The sequence below is a fragment of the Tamandua tetradactyla genome, chromosome 18 (assembly GCF_023851605.1).
Source record: "Tamandua tetradactyla isolate mTamTet1 chromosome 18, mTamTet1.pri, whole genome shotgun sequence".
NCBI classification, from domain to species: domain Eukaryota; kingdom Metazoa; phylum Chordata; class Mammalia; order Pilosa; family Myrmecophagidae; genus Tamandua; species Tamandua tetradactyla.
The window spans coordinates 3288876-3311987 of record NC_135344.1 but is presented as its reverse complement, the minus strand read 5'-3'; the positions used below and the strand labels follow the sequence as shown (position 1 = coordinate 3311987).

General features: G+C 38.5%; 1 protein-coding gene across 11 annotated transcripts in view; it reads left to right on the top strand.

The window, feature by feature from the left end:
• ATP9B (ATPase phospholipid transporting 9B (putative)) overlaps positions 1-23112 on the top strand; it is a 468039-nt gene that overhangs the window by 231172 nt on the left and 213755 nt on the right. For 10 of the 11 annotated variants that reach the window (XM_077135187.1, XM_077135182.1, XM_077135186.1 and 7 more), the window contains one exon: positions 7987-8067. The exons of the other annotated variant lie outside the window; for it this stretch is intronic. In XM_077135187.1, the coding sequence (XP_076991302.1) occupies positions 7987-8067 (81 nt within the window). The remainder of the gene's footprint in view (positions 1-7986; positions 8068-23112) is intronic. 11 annotated transcript variants of the gene reach the window in all.

Here is a 23112-nt window from a genome sequence, read left to right as displayed (position 1 = left end):
TAAAGTGGTTTCTTTTCCTGTACTGGATCTTGTCTGATAAAACCCCACATCAAAAGAGAAGTTTTCTTCTCCCTCACGTGACAGCCGGAGGTGGTAGGGTGGTGCAGCGTGCATAGGCACCAACACGTGGCTTTCACCTATGTCTGAAACAGCTGCTCCAACTATTAGCACATGTCTGCGTGCTGGCCTGCAGGATGGCGAGGGCACAGCCAATGCATTTCCATCCCTTTTAAAGGCATGGCCCAAATATGGCATGCAGTGTCTGTAACCACGTGCCACTGACCAGAATCCAGATACATGGTCATAACAAGCGGTAAAGGATGCTGAGAAGTGTGTCCACACTCATCCCAAACCTGGAAGTTCTGTTTGTGAAGCAGACAGAAAGAGTGGTGGAAAACTGTCTGCCATACCTTCATTTTTTGTTTCTGTTAAATTTCTTTGCCATGAGGAAATCAGATTTCTTCAGACTGCTTACTCTAGTGGTGTACGCTAAAATGTTTCAGTCGGTTCACCAGGAGAATTTGCTCTGAGAACAGGATATTATTGTAGACTTGTTATTGTGATTAACCCTTTTATTAGCATCAATTACTGCAGATTTATTCTTCGAGGAATTCTGAGAAATTTTACAAATTTGTATGTTGATCACTCACATAGATTAAATTAGGAAATAAATATTAAAAAGTAAAGTAGTAAATATGTCTTCTAGAAATAAAAGAAGTCACGTCATTTTTAGACAGTTGTGTGTTAACCATTTAAAGAATATTTTATTTAGCGATAGATGAAGGTATTTGACCTACCAGCGTGACGCTTCAGGTAGGGAAGAGATGTAGCAAGAAGCATTCCTGTGCACACAGCAGCAAGAGCGCGAATGTGCATGAGCAGAGCCAGCGTGAGAGAGACCAGTGTGTCTGAGAAACAGCCCACAGGAATCACATGGTTCCAGGAATAGAAGAGAATTTTTCTTTCTTATGTATTTTAAGAATCTGAGAGGAAATTGCAATCTAATAAAAACAAAGCTACTCAAAAAGGATCAAGCAGACTATGAGAGCTCTTAGAAATACATATGATTGCCCTTGTATTCTCGGTTGACAGATTTTTTTTTTTCCTCCAGCACTTGAAATGTTTTGTTCCAACGTCTTCTGCTTCCATTATTTCTAATGAGAAATCAGTAGTATTTTATCATTGTTCCCCCCGGGTAATGTTTTTTTCACCTTCTCTGGGTACTTGTTAGGTCTTTTTCTTTATCTTAGGCTTTTAGCACTGTGACTTTGATATAACTAGGTGTGTTTTATTTTATTTTTTATTTTCATTATATGTCTAGGGTTTTTCTGGCCTTCCTGAATCTGTACATTTTTTATTGTCAACAAATTTGGGCTTATTTTCAGCCATTATTTCCTCAGATAGCTTTTCTCCTCATTTTTTTCTCCACTTCTTCTGGAAATCAAATTGCAAGCCTGTGAGACCTTCTGATGTTATCTCAATGGCATTGCAATTGTATTCATGTTTTAATTTTTTTTCTCTATGTCCTTCAGATCCAGTATTTCTTTACCTGTCTTCAAGCTCACCAACTCTACTCTTCATCTCGAATCTGCTGTTAAGCCCATCTAATGAATTTATTTCAGATGCTATATTTTTTTCAGTTTAGAATTTCTCTTTGGTTCTTTTTTCTTAATTATATTTTCTCTTTTTCTGAGATTTCCCTTATATTTATTCTTTTTTTTTTCTTAACATGGGCAGGCACCGGGAACTGAACCCAGGTCTCCAGCATGGCAGGCAAGAACTCTGCCTGCTGAACCACTTGGCCCACACCTATTTCTTTATTCTTTATGAGCACATTTTCCTTTGTCTTTGAGATATTATTATAGCTCCTTTTATTGTCTATTAATTCTGGTAAGTGGTCATCTCAGGCTCAGTCCCCATTACTGCATTTTTTTTTTTTTGAGAATGGATCTCATGTTCTTGTTTTTTCATATGTTTAGAGATTTTGAATTTTATGTTCAACGTTATTAATGATACATTGTAGAGACTCTGGATTCTGTTATGTACCTTTGAAGAATATTGAGGTTTTGTTTGGTTTCATTTTTGTTTTAGCTGGCTGTTAACTGGACTGAAATCAAACTCCAAACTGCCTTTCCTGCAGCAGGCAGCAGTCATACTCTTTAATTCTTTTAACTTGGCTTGGCTTTTTGAAGTCTGCCTTGTATATGCGAAGATGAGAGGGGGAAAGTCTCAGGCTTCCAAGGATCCTCTCCTCGAGGAGTCACACAGTTCATGCCTCACTGCCCAGCAGCGATGGTGACTGCGTGAGAAAGATGCCGTCCACCGGGGAGGCCCGCTGGAGGCCAGGGTCCAGGTCTTTGGGCTGGTCATCCCCAAATTCCAGAGGCAGAAGGACAGTAAATGTTCAGCATGACATTCTGGAGTGTGGAATCCAGAATCCACACTCCCATCTGCCATCTGAGGTCCTACTTTGGGATGGTTCTTCCTAATATCAGTTTCAGCCCTCTTTAAAGCAAAGTTATTATTAGTGGGATCCCGCACATCAGAGGGAGGCCAAGCTGCTGGATTGGTTGCAGATCTTCTCTTTATGGGTCCTGGACTCAGCTGGTTAAAACAAAGCCCACTTACTGGGAAGCAAGCCATGCGGGATGTAAGCCCAACAGTCAGTTTGGATTCAGGGTGCTTGGAAAGGCAGCATGGAGGGAAGACCTCCAGAAGAGTTCAAAACCCTTCCTTCCCACATATCTACCTAGAGTTTTATTTTTTCTCCTTTATTTCAAAATCAGCATGTCCCATTCAAAAATCCTAACTTTACATACTTTCTGTCATTACCTATTCTCACCCAGACCTTTCACCTGGGACGAATGAGTCCTTTGCAAGAGGAAGAAAAGCAGTTTCACATGAGAGCATTTTTATACCACTTAACCAGAAAGACACATCATGTTCACAAATCAGTCAGGATGAAATCCTGCAATTTTCAGAAATTTTCTAAATGGATTTAAATAATCCCACATGCCTCTCATCCTGGTCATTTATCTTGACGGTAATCCTTTGTCAGGCAATGGCATTTAGTGCTTGAATTGTCCTCTAAGCTGTATGTGCCAGAGAAGGTGAGGAAGACTTGGGCTGCCAGTTCACTGCTGTATGCAGCATGGGTGGTGTCAGCTCTGCTCCTTCTGGTAGAGAAATTAGGTGGTATGCACTACATTGCTTCATAGGGGCATTGGGAATAGGACAGGGTGGCAGCTCGTCTCCTTCATGACGGATTGTGTTAGCGTTCTCTCAGGAAATAGAACCAACAGGAGATATCTGTAAATATGAGTTTTTTAAAGGTGTCTCACACAACTGTGGGAAGGCACAAATCCAGATTCTATAGGGTAGGCCTCAAGCTGACAACTCCAGTGAAGGAATCCCCAGGAGATGCTGGCTGGCAGAAGCAGAGAGATGGATTCTCTCTTCTGGCTTCTCCTTTAAAGCCTTCAACTGATTAGATTAAACACCGGTAATTGTTGAGGCTGCTCCCCTAGCTAACTGCAGATGTAATCAGCCATGGATGCAATCAACGTGCTGATGATTTAGTAAGCCAGCAGTTAAATGCAGTGTTTGTTTGATCAAACAACTGGGCACCATCACCTGGCCAAGTTGACACATGAACCCAAACCATAACACAGATCAGGAAAATCACATGTATTCAGAAGCCTGTGAGATTTTGATATGTTGAATGTGTGTCACTCTCATCTAAGCTTCTTTTTACCTTGCTCTAAAATGAGTTGAGTATGACTTTCCCTCTTTGGTTTTTGTCATTAACATTTGCTTTTATGAAAAAGTCACTAGTCACTATATTGTTGTATCAAATCTGTATTTATCATTCAGAATTTCCCTTAATTTAGAAGACTGCTTGACTCTCGATCTGAGCATTCTGTAATTACCTTTAAGTCTAGACGATGCCCTTCTTTAACTCCGATAGTATTGATTAAGTGGAAGTAAACCTGTCTCTCTTCAGTGAAACTATAAATATAAGTGACATGCAGATGTAGATTATTTAACCCACTTACCGTGTCTGAGCCCTTTTTAAATATAAGTGAAAATTCCTTAGTTCTTTCTTTATCTGGACTGGTGTCATTATTTAATTAAATTACAGTTTTTTGAATGCCTTTAGTAAATATAGACTTTTTTTACTACCATATTAAAGTTTTTTTTATCGTATAATATGTTATATATACAAAGCAAGGAAAAAAAAGCAATAGTTTTTAAAGTACCCTTCAACAAGTAGTTACAGGACAGATCCCAGAGTTTGTCATGGGCTACCATACCATCCTCTCAGATTTTTTCTTCTTGCTGCTCCAGAACATTGGAGGCTAGTAGGAATATATATATTTTTTTATCCACACTTTTTTACTTTTTTTGTGGAAAATACCATATACACTAAAACCCACTAAATTTCAAAGCTCAGCACAACATTTAGTTGTAGAATAGATTTCAGAGTTTGGATGGGTTACAATTCCACAATTTTATGTTTTTACTCCTAGCTGTTCTAAGACACTAGAGACTAAGGGAAATATCAATACAGTGATTCAGCACTCATACTCGTTTGTTAAATCCTACCTTCTCTGTATAACTCCACAATCACCTTTGATCTTTCTGTCCCATTCTTTAGAGGTATTTGGGCTATGCCCATTCTAAATTTTTCACATTGGAAGGGGCTGTCAGTAATATAGGATAAGAAAATGGTACTAGCTAATGTTCTGGAGAGGCTGGGCCCTCTAGGTTTCAGGACTTATCTGGTCCAGGACGCATCCGGAGGTTGTAGGTTTCTGGAAAGTCACCCTAATGCATGAAACCTTTGTAGGATCTTATATATTGCCCTAGATGTTCTTTAGGCTTGGTTGGAATGGTTTTGGTTGGGATTTAGCAAGTTATGATAGGTAGCAGTGTGTAACTGAAGCTTGTGTAAGAGTGACCTCCAGAGTAGCCTCTCTATTTTAACCCTCCCAGCCACTGATACTTTATAAGTTACACTTCTTTTCTCCCTTTTGGTCAGGATGGAATTGTTAGTCCCACAATGCCAGGGCTGGACTCATCCCTGATAATCATGTCCCATGCTGCCAGGGAGACTTTCACCCCTGGATGTCATGTCCCACATAGGGGAGAGGGCAATGATTTCACTTGCAGAGTTGAGCTTAGAGAGAGAGGCCACATTTGAGCAACAAAAGAGGTTCCCCAGAAATAACTCTTAGCCATACCTACAGGTAGGCTAAGCTTCTCTGCTACTTACATAAGTTTCACAAGAGTAAACCTCAAAATTAAGGGCTTGGCCCATTGATTTGGGTGTCCCTGATGTTTGACAGAGTATCAGGGGATTCCCTGATGGTAAAGTTTAATATTTCTATGTTTTTTCTCCCATACCTCAAGGGATTTTGTTAGTACTTTTTGATTATCTGCTTAATATTTTCTAGGATGTATCCAGGCATTACATTAAGCTGTACAGGATTAAAGGCCTTCATTCTTATTCTGGGTTCCCTGTGTTTCAGTTGTTCAATGAGCTATCCAGACAGGTTGAGTTTGATTATGTGCTACAGAAAATTTAGGGTCTGGACAAAATAAACCTTTCTTCCTTTGGTCTCAAAGAGTAGGTGTGGTTCTAAAATACAGACAATTCGGAACGCAGAACCCTTGTGTTCTGAATTACTTTAATCTGGATCTGATTGGCTTCATTCCTATCTCTGAATACCAGGTTATAGATACATAAAATAACCTCTCAAAATCCAGAGATAATAATGACCACTCTGGACTAAATGTGTCTGCTATAAGAGCTTACAGGCAGTCTAGGCCCCTGTTTTCTTATCAGCATTTTCTAAAGGAGACCATATAATAATTGTTCTTTCGTTTCTGACTTATTTTGCCTTACCAAATGTCCCACAGTTCATTCACATCGTTGCATGCCTCACGACTTTGTCCCCTTTTGTAGCAGCACAATATTCAGTCATATCTATACACCATCGTTTGCCAGTCTACTCAGTCAGTGCATCCTTCAGCCACCTGCATTCAGGTGCACCTGAATGCCACCTGCATTTAGGCATCATGTATAATGCCCAAAGTCCACAGTCCATCAACACTCTCAACTTTAGATAATTTCATTGTTTCCAAGAGAAAGATAACCAATAAATGCACCCTCACCAAATAGGAAATCTAAACCTCCCCTTAACTCTTGTCCCTCCCCCATTATTTACCTCTGCTGTTGCTGTGGTAGTGCTGATGTTTTCCTGCTAAACGTAGCCCATAGCATGCAGTATCAGTTTTCCCCCCGTACCCTGGACATAAACACTCTTTGTACATGAATCGTACCTTTGAAGTAGTTCTTGCAATAACTGATTATATTTCTAGTGTTAATCATTGGGACCCATAGGTCTGTACAACCCCTTTCAATCTTGTTCATGTTCCTTATGGTAATAATACTTATTAGACCCACTAGAGAACCGCTTTCACTTCTGTCCCCTTAGATTTCAGTCCAACCTCATTAGCTAACCATTCACCCATCTCTAGTTTCTATGTATTTCTAAGTCCCCTGTATTCTGTATTATATGCTTCTGATTTGACTTTCACCATGATCATAAAAGTGGAGTCATACAATTACTACCGTATTTTATTTGTCTAGTTTTCTTATAGCCAGTTGGGAATGTTAAAAAAAAAAATAGTATATATTAAGAATTAAAAACTTTTAAAACTTCACCCTAAAAAAACTCAAGTGTAAATAAGGACTATTTGTGAATATAATTCACCCAGTATTACTTGGGTCACATGTGAGGCAATTTGAAAAATACACCAGTATATTTGGGTTATAACAAATTTGGGTTACTTTACATCGACATTATCATTTGCATATCCTATCCATGAGTTCAGTTATGCGTTATACCTCTATGCTTTTGAAATTTATTCTTATTATAGGAAATATAAGGTGGCCGCACTGAAGATATGCAGAAAAGTCACTTTTTCCTGGGGTACACATGTGTGCATTATGGTTTTACCAAAAATCCAAACAGACAATGATCTTTTTAAAGTTCTTTGTGATCTCCTGGTAAAAAATAACCATGTTTCACTAAAGAATTGAAGTTTATTATAAATACATTTTCCACCTAAAATAACTTTTATTTTTAAGGAAAGTATATAGAGTTGTAAAAATTACTAAATAAAAATTCTGTCCAACAAACATCCTTCTGCAGTTATCATAAAATAAAGTGCTTAGCTCTTGTATAGAGATACTTTTTGGTTAACTTTTAAAAATATGACTGAAAGCCTATGACTTTCCTGATTCAAAACTAATTCTTTGAAGACCCAAGCCTTCCTGCATCAGCTGGTGTGCCTGCGCCCTGGGGGGATGGCTTGGGCACACTGTCTCCATGGCAGCAGGATCGTGAGTTTGCCAAAAAATGATGAGCCCAGCAGCAAAACTGTGTGTAACCAGAGCTAGGAATTTATTATTAAATTGTTTTATAAAATGTATGTGGAATTACAGGGTCACTTAAATCCCATATATCTTTAAAATCTCAGGCACACTTCTACCTTAAATCATTAAAACCAGAACCTTGGGGAACAGCCCACACCCCATATTTATATATATATGTCTTTTTACATGGGCAGGCACTGGGAGTCGAACCCGGGTCTCTGGCATGGCAGGTGTGATCTGCCCGCTGAGCCACCGTGGCCATCTATTTTATAAGCATTTCCCAAGTGGTTTTGATCTTCACCTGTCATGAAGTAGTACTAGTCTCATAGAGTCAAGAGAGATTGCCATTCCTCTGTTGAGCGTGAAAATGGTTTCTTTAGTTTTCTTTCATCTTTTTCGTAGTGTTGTAACATAGAATGTAAGAAAATCAGCAGTCACTTTTGGTAATAATAAATTAAAAGATGAATTGGTAACTGAAAAATTTCCAAGTAATTTTATTTAATTTTAAAAATTGTAATTAATTCAGATATTCTCTATTTCAGGACCTTTTTTCTATCAATGCTTATGTTTATGCTCAGAAGCCACAGCTGGATATTCATAGTTTTGAAGGTACATTTACCAGGGTAAGTTAAATCTTGTGTTCAATACAAGTATATTCATCGTGAATGTAAACTTTAGACCAAACTTCATTTTTTGAATGAGTAAATCAAGACTAAATTCACCCATAGAAATTTTGAACTAGAAAAGGAAAACCCAGAGAACATTTCAAGTTCTTGAATGTCCCTGTGTTCAGTTTCTGTTTGGGAAGTTTTTCTCATTTTTAACAAGTTTGCTGTTATAAGGTCCTTCTCCCCTAAAATATGATGATGTCAGTAAAATGAAATTAATATAATATGATATCCATATTATTTCTGTTTTTTTTTGTTAAGCTAGGTGATGGATATTTGTTATATCTATATATATGTAGGTATATATGTATATATGTAAATGTATATTTCATTCTAAAAGTTTTTCAATATTACAGAGTTTTTGTGTTATACCTTGATGTCCCTCTGTCCCTGATTATTTAATGGGATTTGAAAGACCCAATAATTTTTAATTTTTATGACTCATACTGAAATTGGAAGTACTTTATAATACTTTAGAGATTATATTACTGTATTTTTAATTGCTTCAGTTACTGTTAAAGATTTCTGTTCTTGCAGTCATTTTTGTTATGCTCTTGGCACACAAGGATTGGCAAGCAGTTGTCATTATTTGAGACAATTTAAGTTTACTGAACTTATAGTTCATGCTAGGTAGTGTGCAAAGGGTGGATTTCAAAATGAAGAAACCTGTGAGGCAGTCAAAATCTTGTGGATGAGATGAACATTACATTGTAATTATTTGCATAAGGACTACAGTAGACGTATATATCGTGTTCACGGCAGCACAGAGGAGAAAGCATGTTCTGATGATAAGTATCCTAGAATAAGTTCTGAAGTAACTGAAGATCTTTTTCAGTTTTTTAAAAATATTAATTGCTGAAAAAGCATGTTCTTATTAAAGTTTATTTAGCATATACGAGAAAAAGTGATACAAAAAGGCACCCTTGGTACAGTAAATTAAGAGAGTTATTAACTTAAATACTATTAATATTTTGGAATATTATTTGCTCCAAATAATTAGTATTAATATATTGGAATAATGTTTGAAATATTTTTGTTTCCCAGATTTATATTGCTATGACTTTCTAAACATGGGAATGAGTTTCCTAGACAGCGTGGAAGCATAGTGAGGTCAGAGAGGCGAGAGAAAAGCGTGGCTGAAGTATGGTCAGATGGGGAGCTTGTGGCTGTTTTTGGGCATGGGGGAGCAGAAGGGGGTCAGGTTGGATCCTGAGGGTCTTTTCAAATGTAGGAAACCGTGGAAGGCTGTTTAGCTGAGAAGAGAAATGTTAGTACTGGTGTTTAGAGGAGTCCTTTAGACTTCCTGGTTCTCTGAAGTTAATGGCGGTCACCTGATTTTATTAATCATCTCGCAGCCCCAACACCACAGTCCCAATGTTGAGAGCGTCACCTGTCGCTCCTGTCTACAGCATTAATGTGAGCAATGAAAGATTCTGCAAACATAAGCAAACTTCAGTTTAGTTTAAATGGGGAAAAATATCCAACAAAGCTCTGGAAATAGGGTTGGGCAAAAGAAAGGAGTATCTTATAGAACTCTAAGGGGTGTGAAAAGCACATCAAGTGTAGTATTAACTATTTCATTGCCTACATTAGGAGTCGCTCACTGTTTGTGTTGTACAATGCTATGTTGGTTTGTTTTCTTTTTAAAATTATTTTAGTAACATGTATATAACCTAAAATTCCCCCATTTAAAACCACATTGAATTTAAAATTCAGTGCTGTTAATTACATTCACAATGTTGTGCTACCATATCACCAGCCATCACCAAAAGTTTTCCATCAGCCCAAATAGAACCTGTACTCTAATTTCTAACCCTCTCAGTTTGCTCTGGGAGTTCTGATTATTTCATATCATCCAAAAGAGACATTGGTTATTATGTTTGGCTTGTTTCATCTAACCTGATGTCTCCAAGGTTCGTCCATGTTCTTGCATGATCAGCACTTGATTCCTTTTTAAAGCCTGAGTACTATTCCATCATAGATATATTACCACATTTTATTTATGCTTTCATTGGTTTATGGGCACTTGGGTTGCTTCCTTCTTTTGGCACCTGTGCATACTGCCACTGAACATGAGAGTACAAATATCTGAGACCTTGCTTTCAATTCCTTCTTAGTTTTTTTTAATTAGGGAAGTTATGGGTTTACAGAAATATCATATAAAGAATACAGCAGTCTCATATCCTGCTTTCAGTTCTTTTATTTATATACCTAGAATTGGGGTTGCCAGGCCATATGATAAATCCATACTTAACATAATGAGAAATCACCAAACTGTCTTCCACTGCAGCCTCATCTTTTTACCTTCCCATCAGCAGTGTGTGAGTGCTCCTGCTTCTCTTTCCACATCCTCTCCAATACTTGAAATATTTGTTTTGTAAATAGTAGCCATTCTAGTGGGTGTGAACTTTGATTTAGCATTTCCTAATGGCTAATGATGTTGAGCATCTTTTGGTCTTCTTTGGAGAAATGTCTGTTCAAGTCTTTTGCTGATTTTTAAAGTTGAGCTGTTTGCCTTTTTTTGCTAAGTTAAAGGATTTCTTTATATATTCTGGATAGTAATAGATTTTACTTTCATGATAAAATCCTATGATGCACAAATATTTTTTATTTTGATGAGGTTCCAATTATCTATTTTTCCTTTTGTTGGTTGTGCTTTGGATGTAAAGTCTTAAGAAACCATTGTTAACACAAGGTCCTGAAGATGCTTCTCTAGATTTTCTTCTAGGAATGTTATAAACTGGTTCTTATAAGTAGGCTCTTTGATCAATTTTGGGTTGGTTTTTGTATGAGGTATGAAGTAGGAATCCACCTTTATTCTTTTGCATATGGACATCCAATTTTCCCAGCACCATTTGTTGAAGAGACTACTCTTTCCCCATTGAGTGGATTTGACTTTTCAAAAATCAGGTGGCCCCAGATGTGAGTGTTGACTTCTGAACTCTTAATTCTATTCATTGGTCTACATGTCTCTCCTTGGGCCAGTACTAGGCTGTTTTCAGTATTGTGACTTTGTAGTAAATCTTCAGATCAGGAAGTGTAAGTCCTCTAACTTCATTCTTTTTTAAGTTGACTTTAGCTAATCAGGGTCCCTTACCCTTCCATATAAATTTGATGATTAGCTTTTCCATTTCTGCAATGAATGTTATTGGAATTTTGATGGGATTTCAGTGAATCTGTAAATTGCTTTGGGTAGGATTGACAATATTTAGTCTTCTAGTCCATGAACCGTGAGATGTTCTTCCATTTATTTGTCTCCTTTGATTTCTTTTAGCAGTGTTACCATAGGTTTTTGTATGTTGTATTTTCATTTTGATTTGCCCCAAGATGTTTCTCAGTTCCTCTTTGGAGTTTTTTCCTTGAGCCATTCTTTAGGAGTACATTAATTTCCACGTATTTTTTAATTTTCCATTTGTCCCGCTGTTATTGATTTCTAGCTTCATTCCATTGTGGTTGGAGAAAATACATTGTATTATTTCAATATTTTTGAATTTATTGTTGGTTTTGTGACTTACGTATGGTCTATCCTGAAGAATGATGCATGTAGATTAGAGAGGAATGTGTATTTCACCCCTGCTGGGTGAAGCTTTCTATATGTGTCTGTTAGGTCTAACTGGATTAAAGTATCGTTCAAGTCTTCTGTTTCCTTACTGGTCTGCTGTGCAGAGGGTCTACCCATTATTGAAAGTAGTGTAATGAATTCTTTTACTATTAATATAGAACCATCTATTTCTCCCTTTAATTCTGTCAACTTTTGCCTATATATATAGGGTTCTGTGGTTAGATGCATATATTCTTACAGTTGTTGTCTTCTTCTTAGATTGTTCCCTGGCCATTATATAATGAACTTCTTTGTCCCTTTTAACATTTTCTGACTCGACTGCTTTTCCTGATATTAGTATAGCTTTCCCAGCTCTCTTTTGGTTACTACATTCAGGGAATTTTTTTTCCATCCTTCCACTTTCAATTTATTTATGTGTTTGAATGTAAGGTGAGTCTCTTGTAAACAGCGTGAAGTTGGGCCTTGCTTTTTTTTTTTTTAATCCGTTTTATCAATCTCTAGTTTTTGCCTGGAGAGTTCAGTCTGTTTACATTTTAAGTAACTACTATTAATGTGGGACTTTCATCTACCATTTTCCTATTGGTATTTGTAAGTCTTACACCTTTCTTGACCCTTAATTTTTCCATGAATGCTTATTTTCATGTTTATTTGATTTTTTTGTATTTCACCTATTGGAGTCCCTTCTCATTTTTTTTGAATATGTTTTCCTGATATTTTCATTATGATAACCTTGGGGTTAAAATTCAGTATTCTAAATCCATAAAGATCATATTTTATTTTATACCGTCTGAAGTTCAGTAGCATGCACGTTGACTATTCCTATACTTCTCCATCCCCCTACCTTTTTTTGATTCTTTTTCCGTATTATATGTTTGCCTATTTTATGCCATAGATTTATTGTTACTTTTTATACATTTACGTTTGGGTACCTGTATGAAACAAGAATTGGAGTTGCACTGTAAAAAATACAGTGCAGTAGTGTTGGTAATTATACTTATGCAGATGGTGTCCGCTCCCTGAGGTCTGTATGTCTTGATTCCATCTTGATCCATTATCTAGTGTGCTTTCCTTTCAGTCTGAAGAACTCCCTTTAGCATTTTTTGTAGGACAGGTCCAGTGCTAATGAACTCTCAGGTTTTTTGTTTGTTTGTTTGTTTTTGTGGCATGTGCAGGCTCTGGGAATCGAACCTGGTCTCCCGCATGGCAGATGAGAATTCTACACTGAGCTATCCTTGCACCACTCTCTCAGCTTTTATTTATCTTAGAGTATCTTTATCTTTCCCTCATTTTTAAAAGAAATTCTTGCTAAGTATAAAATTTGTTCATTGGAAATATTTCTTTCAGTACTTTAAATATTTCATTCCTCTGCCTTCTTGCCTCTGTGGTTTCTGATTAGTCTTATTGGGGTTCCTTTTGTCAATAACTTGTTGTTTTTCTCTTGCAGCTTTCAGAACTCTCACCTTGTCCTTGGTATTGGACAGTTTGAGTGCTGGTGTCTGGTCATGGTTCTCCTTGGGTTTATCTGTTTGGGGTCCATAAGTATTCTCTTTTGGGAGGGCATGGACTGGCTCCAGGAATTGAACTCAGGTCTGGCATGGCAATCAAGAACTCTGTCACTGAGCCTCCTTTGCCGGCCCCATAGGGATTTTTGAATGTGCATATTCATGTCTTCCTTTAAATTTGGAAAGTTTGCTACCGTCATTTCTTTGACCATTCCTTCTGCAGATTTCTCTCTTTCATCTCCAGCAGGGACTCCAGTAATGCGTATATTGATATGCTTGATGGGGCCCCACAGGTCTCTTAGGCTCTGTTGCTCTTTTTATTCTTTAATCTTTCTGCTCCTCAGCCTCAGTCATTTCAGTTTTCTTGTCTTCAAGATCACTGATTCTTTTTTCCTGCCACCCCCAGTCCGCTATTGAAATCATCTAGGGAAGTTTTCATTTCTGTTATTGTGGTCTTTAAGTCCAGTATTTCTCGTTGGTTCCTTTTGAGAATCTCAAAGGGATTCCGATGTTGTTCAATCATTGTTTTCCTTGTATCCTTTAATTTTCTCCATTATCTGTTTGAGCATATCGGGTATCATTTTTTAAAGGTCTTTGATAACTCCAAAGTTTGGTACTTTTTGCTGTTGGTTTCTGGATTTTTATCTTCTTCCTTTGGCTAGGCTGTCATTTCCTATTTCTTTTGTACTCTTTTTTTTGCATACTATGCATTTTAATATTTTAAAGTGTTAACTCTGGGATTTAGTCCCCGAGCTGTTGTTCCACCCTGTTAGTATTCAGCTGTGATATGACAGAGATTTTCTTGAGTTCTAGGAGTTTACCAAAAGAAGCAAACCAAAGCAAAAAACAGCTTTCCAGCCTTTGCAAATTGGCTCTGCTTTAGCTGGGGACTCGTTCAGTGCTTACCTAGCCCTCCTGTTGAGAACATCAGCACAAGGTAAATGTGCAGTACGGGTCATCTCTGTTCTATGTGATCCTGCGGGAATGGATCCTGCCCTTTTCCTGGGCTTGTCCTTGCTGCTTGAATTATGAACTCCATTGTTTACAGGTTACAGGAGTTTCAGAGAATATCCCTTCTACTCCCTTTGAAATGGACTCTCACCCTCTCCTGGGGTAACTTCATGCAGTAACCCTTGCCTTAGGCCATTTTGGCTTCATTTATTCTCACACTATCTCTGGTGTCTGCAAGTGGCTTCTCTGCCCTCAGGACACACTCCGGGAGGGGAGTCTGAGGCACATTCCTGTTCAGGCCTTCAGACTTCAGCCTGATAGACCCGCACCGGCACACGTGCACCCAGTGTGCACACAGGGCCACTCTGCTCCCTCTGGAACAGGGCCAGGCACCCTCAATGGGCGTGCACGCTGTCTCCACCCTGCACTGTGGACGAGTGGAGAGGAGTCAGTAAGGGCATCGGGAGCTTCTTACGGCACTTGAAACTATGTATTCTTGATTCATACTTGCCACGTTAATGCAGCTTGTGAGCTGTTTTCTGTAGTTCTGAGGCAGGTTACTGTCTTTAAGGTTCCTCTGATGCCTTTGCCCAAGGATGGTTTGACTGTGGCCGTCTGAGATCTGGTCCCCACTCAAAGGCAGTGATCAGTCATCAGATTGACGTGTCCACCCTCTAATGCCGCCTCGGCCCCATACTGTGGAAGACTAGGCCCCATCCTGGCCTCAGCACACTGCACAGGAACCAAGGTCCAGCCCCTGTTGCTGCCCTCAACAAGGCCAAGGGGGTGTGGACCTCGCTGGTATCTGTGGCCGTTTTCCAGCCTCTTCCCCCAGCCCCAGACTGGGTGCTGCACAGGGTCCCTACGGCGCTAGAGCCCCTGCCAGGTCAGAGTCATTGCAGGGCGGGACTGGCTATTGGAGCGTCTCTCTGCAGTCCTCCCTTGATCTAAGGGCTTTTGCTGAGCAACACATTTTAAAATTTGATGAAGTCCAATTTATTGATGTTTTTAGTGTTCTTTTATGGATTATGAGTTTGGTGTTATGTCTAAGGATTCTTTGACCTCAGGTCTTGAAAGTTTTCTCCTATATTCTCTTCTAAGCTTAATAGTTTTGCAGTTTACATTTAGATCTATGCACTATGATCCATTTTTGTTACTTGTTGCATAAGATGTGAGTTTTAGGCCGAGGTTTATTTTTTTGACTGTTAACCAATCATTCATTTCCTGAAAAGCCTGTCTGCCTTCCATTGAATTGTTTCTGCACCTTTGTCAGAGCCAGTGGTGTGTCCTTGTGTGGGCCTTTGTCCAGGTTCACAGCTCCTTCTCATCACCTCAAACCTTCCCCTCAGCCAGTAACACTTTTCTCTGATTAACCTGGCTGTGCAGCCCGTCCCAGAGGTGCAGTGGGGGTGCCCTTACCTCGTCCCCAGAAGGCCTTCTCTGAGACTGTCCAGCTGATGTTTGTAGAATATATGTGGAAAGCAGTTGTCTGGAAGGAGCAAAACAATCTTTGAAGAAGATATGCAAATGATTGCCACAAATTGATTTTAAGATTTAGTGTAGTGGGACAATAATGCAGATATGTGAAATTGACATAAGAATAGAAAAATATGAAATAGACTGGAGAGTCAGAAGTATATTGCCCTTCAAATAGACAGTTAATTTTTATTTTTTATTTTTTTATTTTTTTTTGCATGGGCAGGCACTGGGAATCGAACCCAGGTTTCTGGCATGGCAGGCAAGAACTCTGCCTGCTGAACCACCACAGCCTGCCTAGCAGTTAATTTTTGACGATGGCACCAAAGATACTCAATGGTAAAGGGGAAGTCTTTTAAATCAGTGATGCCGAAACAGCTGGACAGTTGTGTGTAATAAAAAATTAGCTTATCCCTTTTCTGACCAACACAGAAAACAAATCTTTACGGACTGTAGACATAGATGTAAAAACTGAAATCATAAAGCTTCTAGAAAAACTTACAGTTCAATATCTTCTAGATCTGTAGTTCAAAAAAAGAATGCAGTAACTATAAAAGAAACTTAAGAAACTGTTTCAAATCATATGTAAGAACTTCAGGCCATCAAAAATGCTTTTTACCAATAAGAAAGCTATGCTACCAGCTGAGAGAGAATGCTTCCAATTTTTGTATCTAACAAAAGTTTTATAATTAGTGTAGAGAGAACTATCATTCAAGTAATAAAAAAGATAATCCAGTTTTTTAAAGTGGACAAAATCTTGCAGATCTCTCATAAAAGAAGATACAGTAATGGACAATAAGTACATGAAAAGATGTTCATCATCAATAATCATCAAGGAAACAAATTATTGAAACCAACATGAAATAGCACTATAAACCCAGTAAATAGGTAAGATTAAGATTAACCATAAGTGGTAAATAGAACTCCCATGCATTGCTTGATGCAATTTAAAACAAAACAGTCTCTTTTGGCAGCTTCTTTGTAACATTAAATGTACACTTACCAAGTGTTACAGCAATTATGTCCACAAAAGGATTTAGATAAGAATGTTCAAAGCAGGTTTTTAAATACTTGCCTCAAACAATGCAAATATCAGTGAATGTCAAAAGGATATATCAATTTAGGAGTAATGCTCAATTAAAAACAAAACAAAACAGGGACCCACTGTTTTGTATGAAACCACTTACATGATCTCAAATCACTGGTGAGACACAGAAGTCAGATACAAATGAGTGTATGTGTGCGTATCACTCAAATGTAATTTTCTTTTTTGAATAAATATGCCCAAAGACTGTTGTAGTTTTTGCAGCTGAAATAATGCATAAACTAGTGAAAGTGAATAGTCATGGGGTCATAGAAATGGGGAGGCAAGGATGGGAATATGTCTCTGAATGCACCATTTTATGCAGTTTTGTCCTGTGAACGTGTAAATATTTTTCATGTTCAAAAATAAAATTAGATATATCTAATTTTGACATCATCACCATGACCATGTAGGACATTCACTGAACACTCCTCCCCAGACATTCAGCAAAAAATCACTTGTTCAGAACTCTGGAGGAAGGTAAAGACTAGAGAAGGATCACAAGTGAAGAATGAAAGAGAGAAAGAGAAACATCAGACAGGAAACCTCCATCCTAGTCCAGCCAGTTCTCTCCCCAAACCCTCACTAGTCCCGTGCAGCTCGGGAAGTGCCCTGGGGCAGCAGCTGGGACCCTGTCCCCACCTCCCACCAGGGACACACAGTATAAAATCCTCACAGCAGTGGGACAGACACCCCCTACCCAGACAGAGACCCAGGCCCACAGGCCCCACTGCTGGATTTAAGCTGTGGGGGAGGGCGGAATACAAAAGGGCAGAGCACAGAGGAATTTCCCAAATGGAGGGTTTTGCTAGCGCAGAATCTTCTCTAATCTTCATTTGGGCAATTTCCAGTTAGGCAGAAATTGCCCAAATGAACTGTTTGTGTGGACAGGGGATATTATAATGTTATATATTGTATAACAGCTCCCAGATGGGTGCGGGAGGAAGTCTGAGGAAACGCAATCGGAGACTGTTTCCAGCCCTGGGTTCTCCTGTCTGCCCTCCACCTCAAGGGAAACGGGAGCAGGAGGCCCAGTCCTTGCCTGGGGCACGGTTGCAGACTGGGGAGCTGGGGCAGTCCTCCACCCCAAGTAAAGTGGGGGGCCCAGCCCCACACTGGGTGAAGTGAGGGCACAGGAATCTGCAGTTTCAGACCCGCCTGGGCAGAGGCTGCCTGGGCTCAGGGAGGTGGTTCAGCCCTGCCTGGGCAGACACAGCTTGGGCTCTGGAAGGTGGCTCAGCCCCACCTGGGCAGACACAGCCTGGGCTCTGGGAGTTGTCTCAGCCCCACCTGGGAAGAGGCTGCCTGGGCTCCGGAAGGTGGTTCAGCCCCACCTGGGCAGGCTCAGCCTGGATTCGGGGAGTTGTCTCAGCCCCACCTGGGAAGAGGCTGCCTGGGCTCCAGGGGGTGGTTCAGCCCCTTGTCAGATTCTACCAGGAGTGACTGTTCCAAAATTCCAGTTGTGAAGTAGATAGCTGAACAGTCAAAAATGAGGGGGAGTTTAAAACATTCATAGATAAATAGAAGCTGTGAGTGTTTTTTAACAAGAGGCCTGCGCTATAAGAAATACTGAAGAGAGTTTTAACAGCTGAGAAGACAGGAGAAAGTGCTTTGAAGAAGAGTTTGGAAATGAAGATTATCTGTAAGGTTACTAAGGTTCCAGTTGTGAAATAGGTAGCTGAAGAGTCCCACCTGCTGGACAGGTCACAAAATGCAGGGGGAAAAAGCAGGGCTTTTTGCAGCCTCGCCAGGCACCATCCCTGGGTCCATTGGGGCTGGACTGCCCCGGAACTGTGTGCTGTTTAGACTGGGAGACCTCGACTATTCTGTGAGAGGTGCCCTAATACAATCCCAAGCCATAGCAAAGTCCTAGACAAGACAGAGAAACCAGCCTTCAGAATAAACCCATGAAGATAATCAGATGACCAGCTATCAGCAAGAAATCTCAAGGTGTAGTAAACTACAGGAAGATACGGCCCAGTCAAAGGAACAAATTAAAAATTTGGAGGAGACATAGAATTTGGAACAACTAATCAAAGATGTTCAAACAAATCTCCTAAATAAATTCAGTGAAATGGCTAAAGAGATAAAGGATATTAATTAAACTCTAGGTGAGCATAAAGAAGAATTTGAAAGAATACAGAGAAAAAGAACTTATGGAAATGAAGGACAGTGCAGATTAAAGTAAAAGTATGCTAGAGACATGGAACAGCAGATTTGAAGAGGCAGAAGAAAGGATCAGGAGCTAAACAACAAAGCAAGCAATTTTGAACAGATAAGAGAAAAATATGGAAAAATTTGGGTATGGTCTCGGATATGATTGACAGTGCAAAGTGTACAAACACACACATTGTAGGTATCCCATAAAGCGAAGAGAAAGAAAAGGGTTAGTAAGAATATTTGATAAATAATGACTAAAATTTTTCCAACTCATAAAAGGCAAATATGACTAAGTGTTGATTTCTCATCATACGCCATGGAGCTGAGAACACAGTGGAGTGGCACAATATATTTAAGATACAGGAAGAGACAAATTGCCAACCAAGAGTTCTCTCTCCAGTGAAACTGTCCTTCAAAAATAAGAAGTTTAGAACATTCATAGATAAACAGAAACTCAGAGATCTTTAGCAAGGTGTCTGCCCTGCAAGAAACACTAAAGAGAGTTTTGACAGCTGAGAAGACTGGAGCGGGCTCCTTGGAGGAGAGTATGGAAATGAAGATTATCAGTAACGGTAATGAAAAGAATAAAAAGAAAGAAAATAGTTCTGACAAATAAAAGCCAAAGGACAAAATGGTTGAAGTAAGAACTCCTTTTACAGTAATAACATTGAATTGTTAATGAATTAAACTCCCTAATCAAAAGGCACAGACTGGCAAAATGGATTTAAAAAATATGATTTATATTCTGTTTTAAGAGATTTATTTCAGACCTAAAGATACAAGTAGATTGAAAGTGAAAGGCTGGAAAAAGTTATTCCACACAAGCAGTAACAACAACAAAAGAAAGCTGTGGTAATTATACTAGTATCAGATAAAATAGACTAAAATGCAAAAATGTTAGGAGACAGGGAAGAACACCATATATTAGTAAAAGGATCAATTCGCCAAGAAGAAATACCAACTATAAATATCCAAGGTGTCCCAAAGTACAAGAGGTAAACACTGGCTAAATTGCAGGGAGTAATAGATGTCCCTGTAATAATAATTGGAGGTGGCAGTATACCACTTTCATCAATAGATACATCATCTGAACACAGGATCTGTAAATAAACAGAACCTAAATAATGTGATAAATCAACTAGACCTTAAAGTCATATTTAGAAATTGCACCACAAAACAGCAGAATATGCTTTCTTCTCAAATGCTCATAAAACATCCTCCCAGATAGGGCACATGCTGGGAGATTGAAGTTATACAAAGCATTTTCTCTGATAATAATGGAATAAAGCTGGAAATCAGTAACAGCCGGAGAACTGGAAAATTCACAAATACGTGGAGGTTAACGTAGTCTTAAACAATCAGTAAGTTAATGAAGAAATTGCAAGAGAAATCAGTAAATATCTCTAAATAAATGAGTACAAGAATACAACTTACCAAAACATATGGGATGCAGTGAAGACAGTGCTGAGAGGGAAATTTATAGCCCAAAACACCTCTATTAAAAAGGAAGAAAGAACTAAAATCAAAGGCCAGACTGAGCAACTGGAGGAAGAATGGCAAATTAATCCCCAAGCAGGCAGAAGGGAAGAAATTACAAACATTAGAATGGAAATCAATGAAATGGAGAATAAGAAACGCAATAGAGACTAAAACCAAAAGCTGGTTTTATGAGAAGTTCAGTAAAATTGTCTTTGTCATTCTAGCAATGGATTTGTCAAAAATAGAGAAGATAAAATCAGAAATGGGAGGGGTATCGTTACCACAGACGCTGAGGAAATACAAATGGGCATAAGAGGATACTGTGCACAGCCGTATCTCACAAACTAGAGAACTTGGGTGGAATGGACAGTTTCCTAGGAGTATGAGCAGCCTGCCCTGACTCGAAAGCAAACAGAAGGTCAGCACGCCAGTCACAAGCAAAGGACTGAATCACTCCTCAGACCTCTTAACAAGGGACCAGGACCAAATAGTGGCTTCACAGGGGAATTGTACCGAGCATTCCAAGAAGAATTAATAAGGTTCTTGCTCAGACTCTTCCACAGTATTGAAGAGGAGTGAACACTACTAACTCATTCAGTGAAACCAGTATCACCCTAATACCAAAGCCTGATGAAGTTACTGCAAGGAAAGAAAATGACAGACCACTTTCTCTAATGAATATAGATGCAAAATATATATTTTTAAAGCAATTATTATTTTAAATATTATTAAGTAAATACTTGTAAATCGAATCCAACAGCACATTAAAAGGATTAGTCACCATGACCAAGTGGGTATTCTCCCAGATAAGCAAGGGTTCTTCAACATGAGAACATTAATTAATGTAATATAACACGTTAACAAATCAAGACGAAAAAACTACATGATCATTTCAATTGATCCGGAAAAGGCATTTGACAAAATTCAGTGTTCTTTCTTTATGAAGTTCTATGCCTTTAAGCAGTGTGGGGCTAGTGAGAAAGATGTCCATCATCTTAGTTTATCCTCCCTTAGTTTTAGTTGCGTGTTTAACATGTTATTTTTAATTAGAATTGTAATTTTCCTGTACAATTAAAAGTGCGCTTTTCCTCTTGCTTAAAGCAAGAGATCAGTTATTTAAAATATATATATTGAACTTTTATTGTGTGCCATCTTGAAGTTAACTGGGAGCAAAAGAAATATTAAAATGAGGATACTAAACTCTGAAGAATAAACACTTAGGAGTTGTGTAGGAAAGTTTCTTGTTGTGGAAGCATAAAACTGCTTCTGAAGGGGAAGGAAGAATCAGGTGTGTCAGAAATTATGGAGAGGTTGAGATAGCTAGGAATGAAAAATATGCCAAATGGATATGGGAATATACTGATCTTTGCTGGCCTGGGAAAGGAGGTTCAGCTATGTCAAAATGTGCCAAAGATTGCTTCTAGGCTCTCTGTTTCTAATGTATCCTGCTGCTGAAAACAACCAAGTGGCCACTTAGTAGATGAGAAAACATTTTCACAGCCTCAAAGATCTGCAAGGTAAGGAATTACTAGGATAAAATCTTAAGGTGAGAACATAGAAAAGTATAGTTAAAAAAAAAAAAAAGAAAAGTAAATTTTTCCTGAAGACAGTTGTGGAATTTGAAGAGTTTGAATTCAGAGTTCAACTTTGTGGAAGCCACCAAAACATGATAGGGATAAAAGACAGAAGCCCTCTGGTGAAAGCCAAAGGTGAAATGTCTAAAAGGAGTTCTTATCCTATTAAATTGGTACCCAAAAGTCATATAACATCAGTGAAGGAGAACCTAACTTGTTTCCTACCCATTCCCCCAGGCTACTACATGGAATTTTGTGTGTGTGTGGTCCTGAGCATTACAGGGAGAAAAAACATTGCCTAAAAGTTATGCAGCCCAAATGCATGTTGCCTGGATAACTCAAGAAACCTTGATTAGTACATTTAAATTGATCCTGGGCTGTTAGGTGTCCCCAAACACTCAGCGGAAACAAACATGACTCCTTTGTAAAGAAATTCACCTTTATCCTAGGCCTCAAAGAATTTACTTTAATTATTGTATTAGAACAGTGAACAGCTCACAAAAACTGTTACTAACTTAATGAGGAAATTAGGTACCACAAGTGAGAAAATCAGCAAAAGCATACCCTGAAATAATTTAGATATTGGAATTTTTAAACACACAATATGAATTAACTATGCAGGGAATAAGAAATTCAAAAGAATAACCATTTTTATAACTTAATGGAGCTGGAAGCAAAACTTATTATTTAAATAAAGAACTCAGTCAATTGAAGCAATTAACAACAGCTTAGACATAGAGAACTGAAGGACAATTCAAAAATTATTTGGAAATCAGTACTGAGAGGCTAAGAGACAATATGTGAAAGAGGGTACAGAATAATTTTCTAGACAGGCTTTGCTATTGGTTTAAGTTTCAAGTTAAATTCTATTAATGTAAGATCTACTAGATTTTATAATAAAGGCTTTTATTTCTGAAAAATGAGATCAAAAGCTAGCAGGGAAGAAGCTTGGAAGATAGAATGATATAAATAAGGTCTGCAGTATACATTTAATCAGAGTTGCAGAAAGAAAAAGGAGAGAGAAAATGAGGCAGTCAGTATTTTAACAGGTAATAGCTAAGACTTTTGTAGAACTCCAGAGATGCAGAGTAGAACAGCCAGAGTCAAAAAGACATATTCCTTTCAAGTAACACTAGACAGCTGATTTTCCAACAGCAAGAGTGAAAGCCAATATAGATAGATAGATAGATAGATAGATAGATAGATAGATAG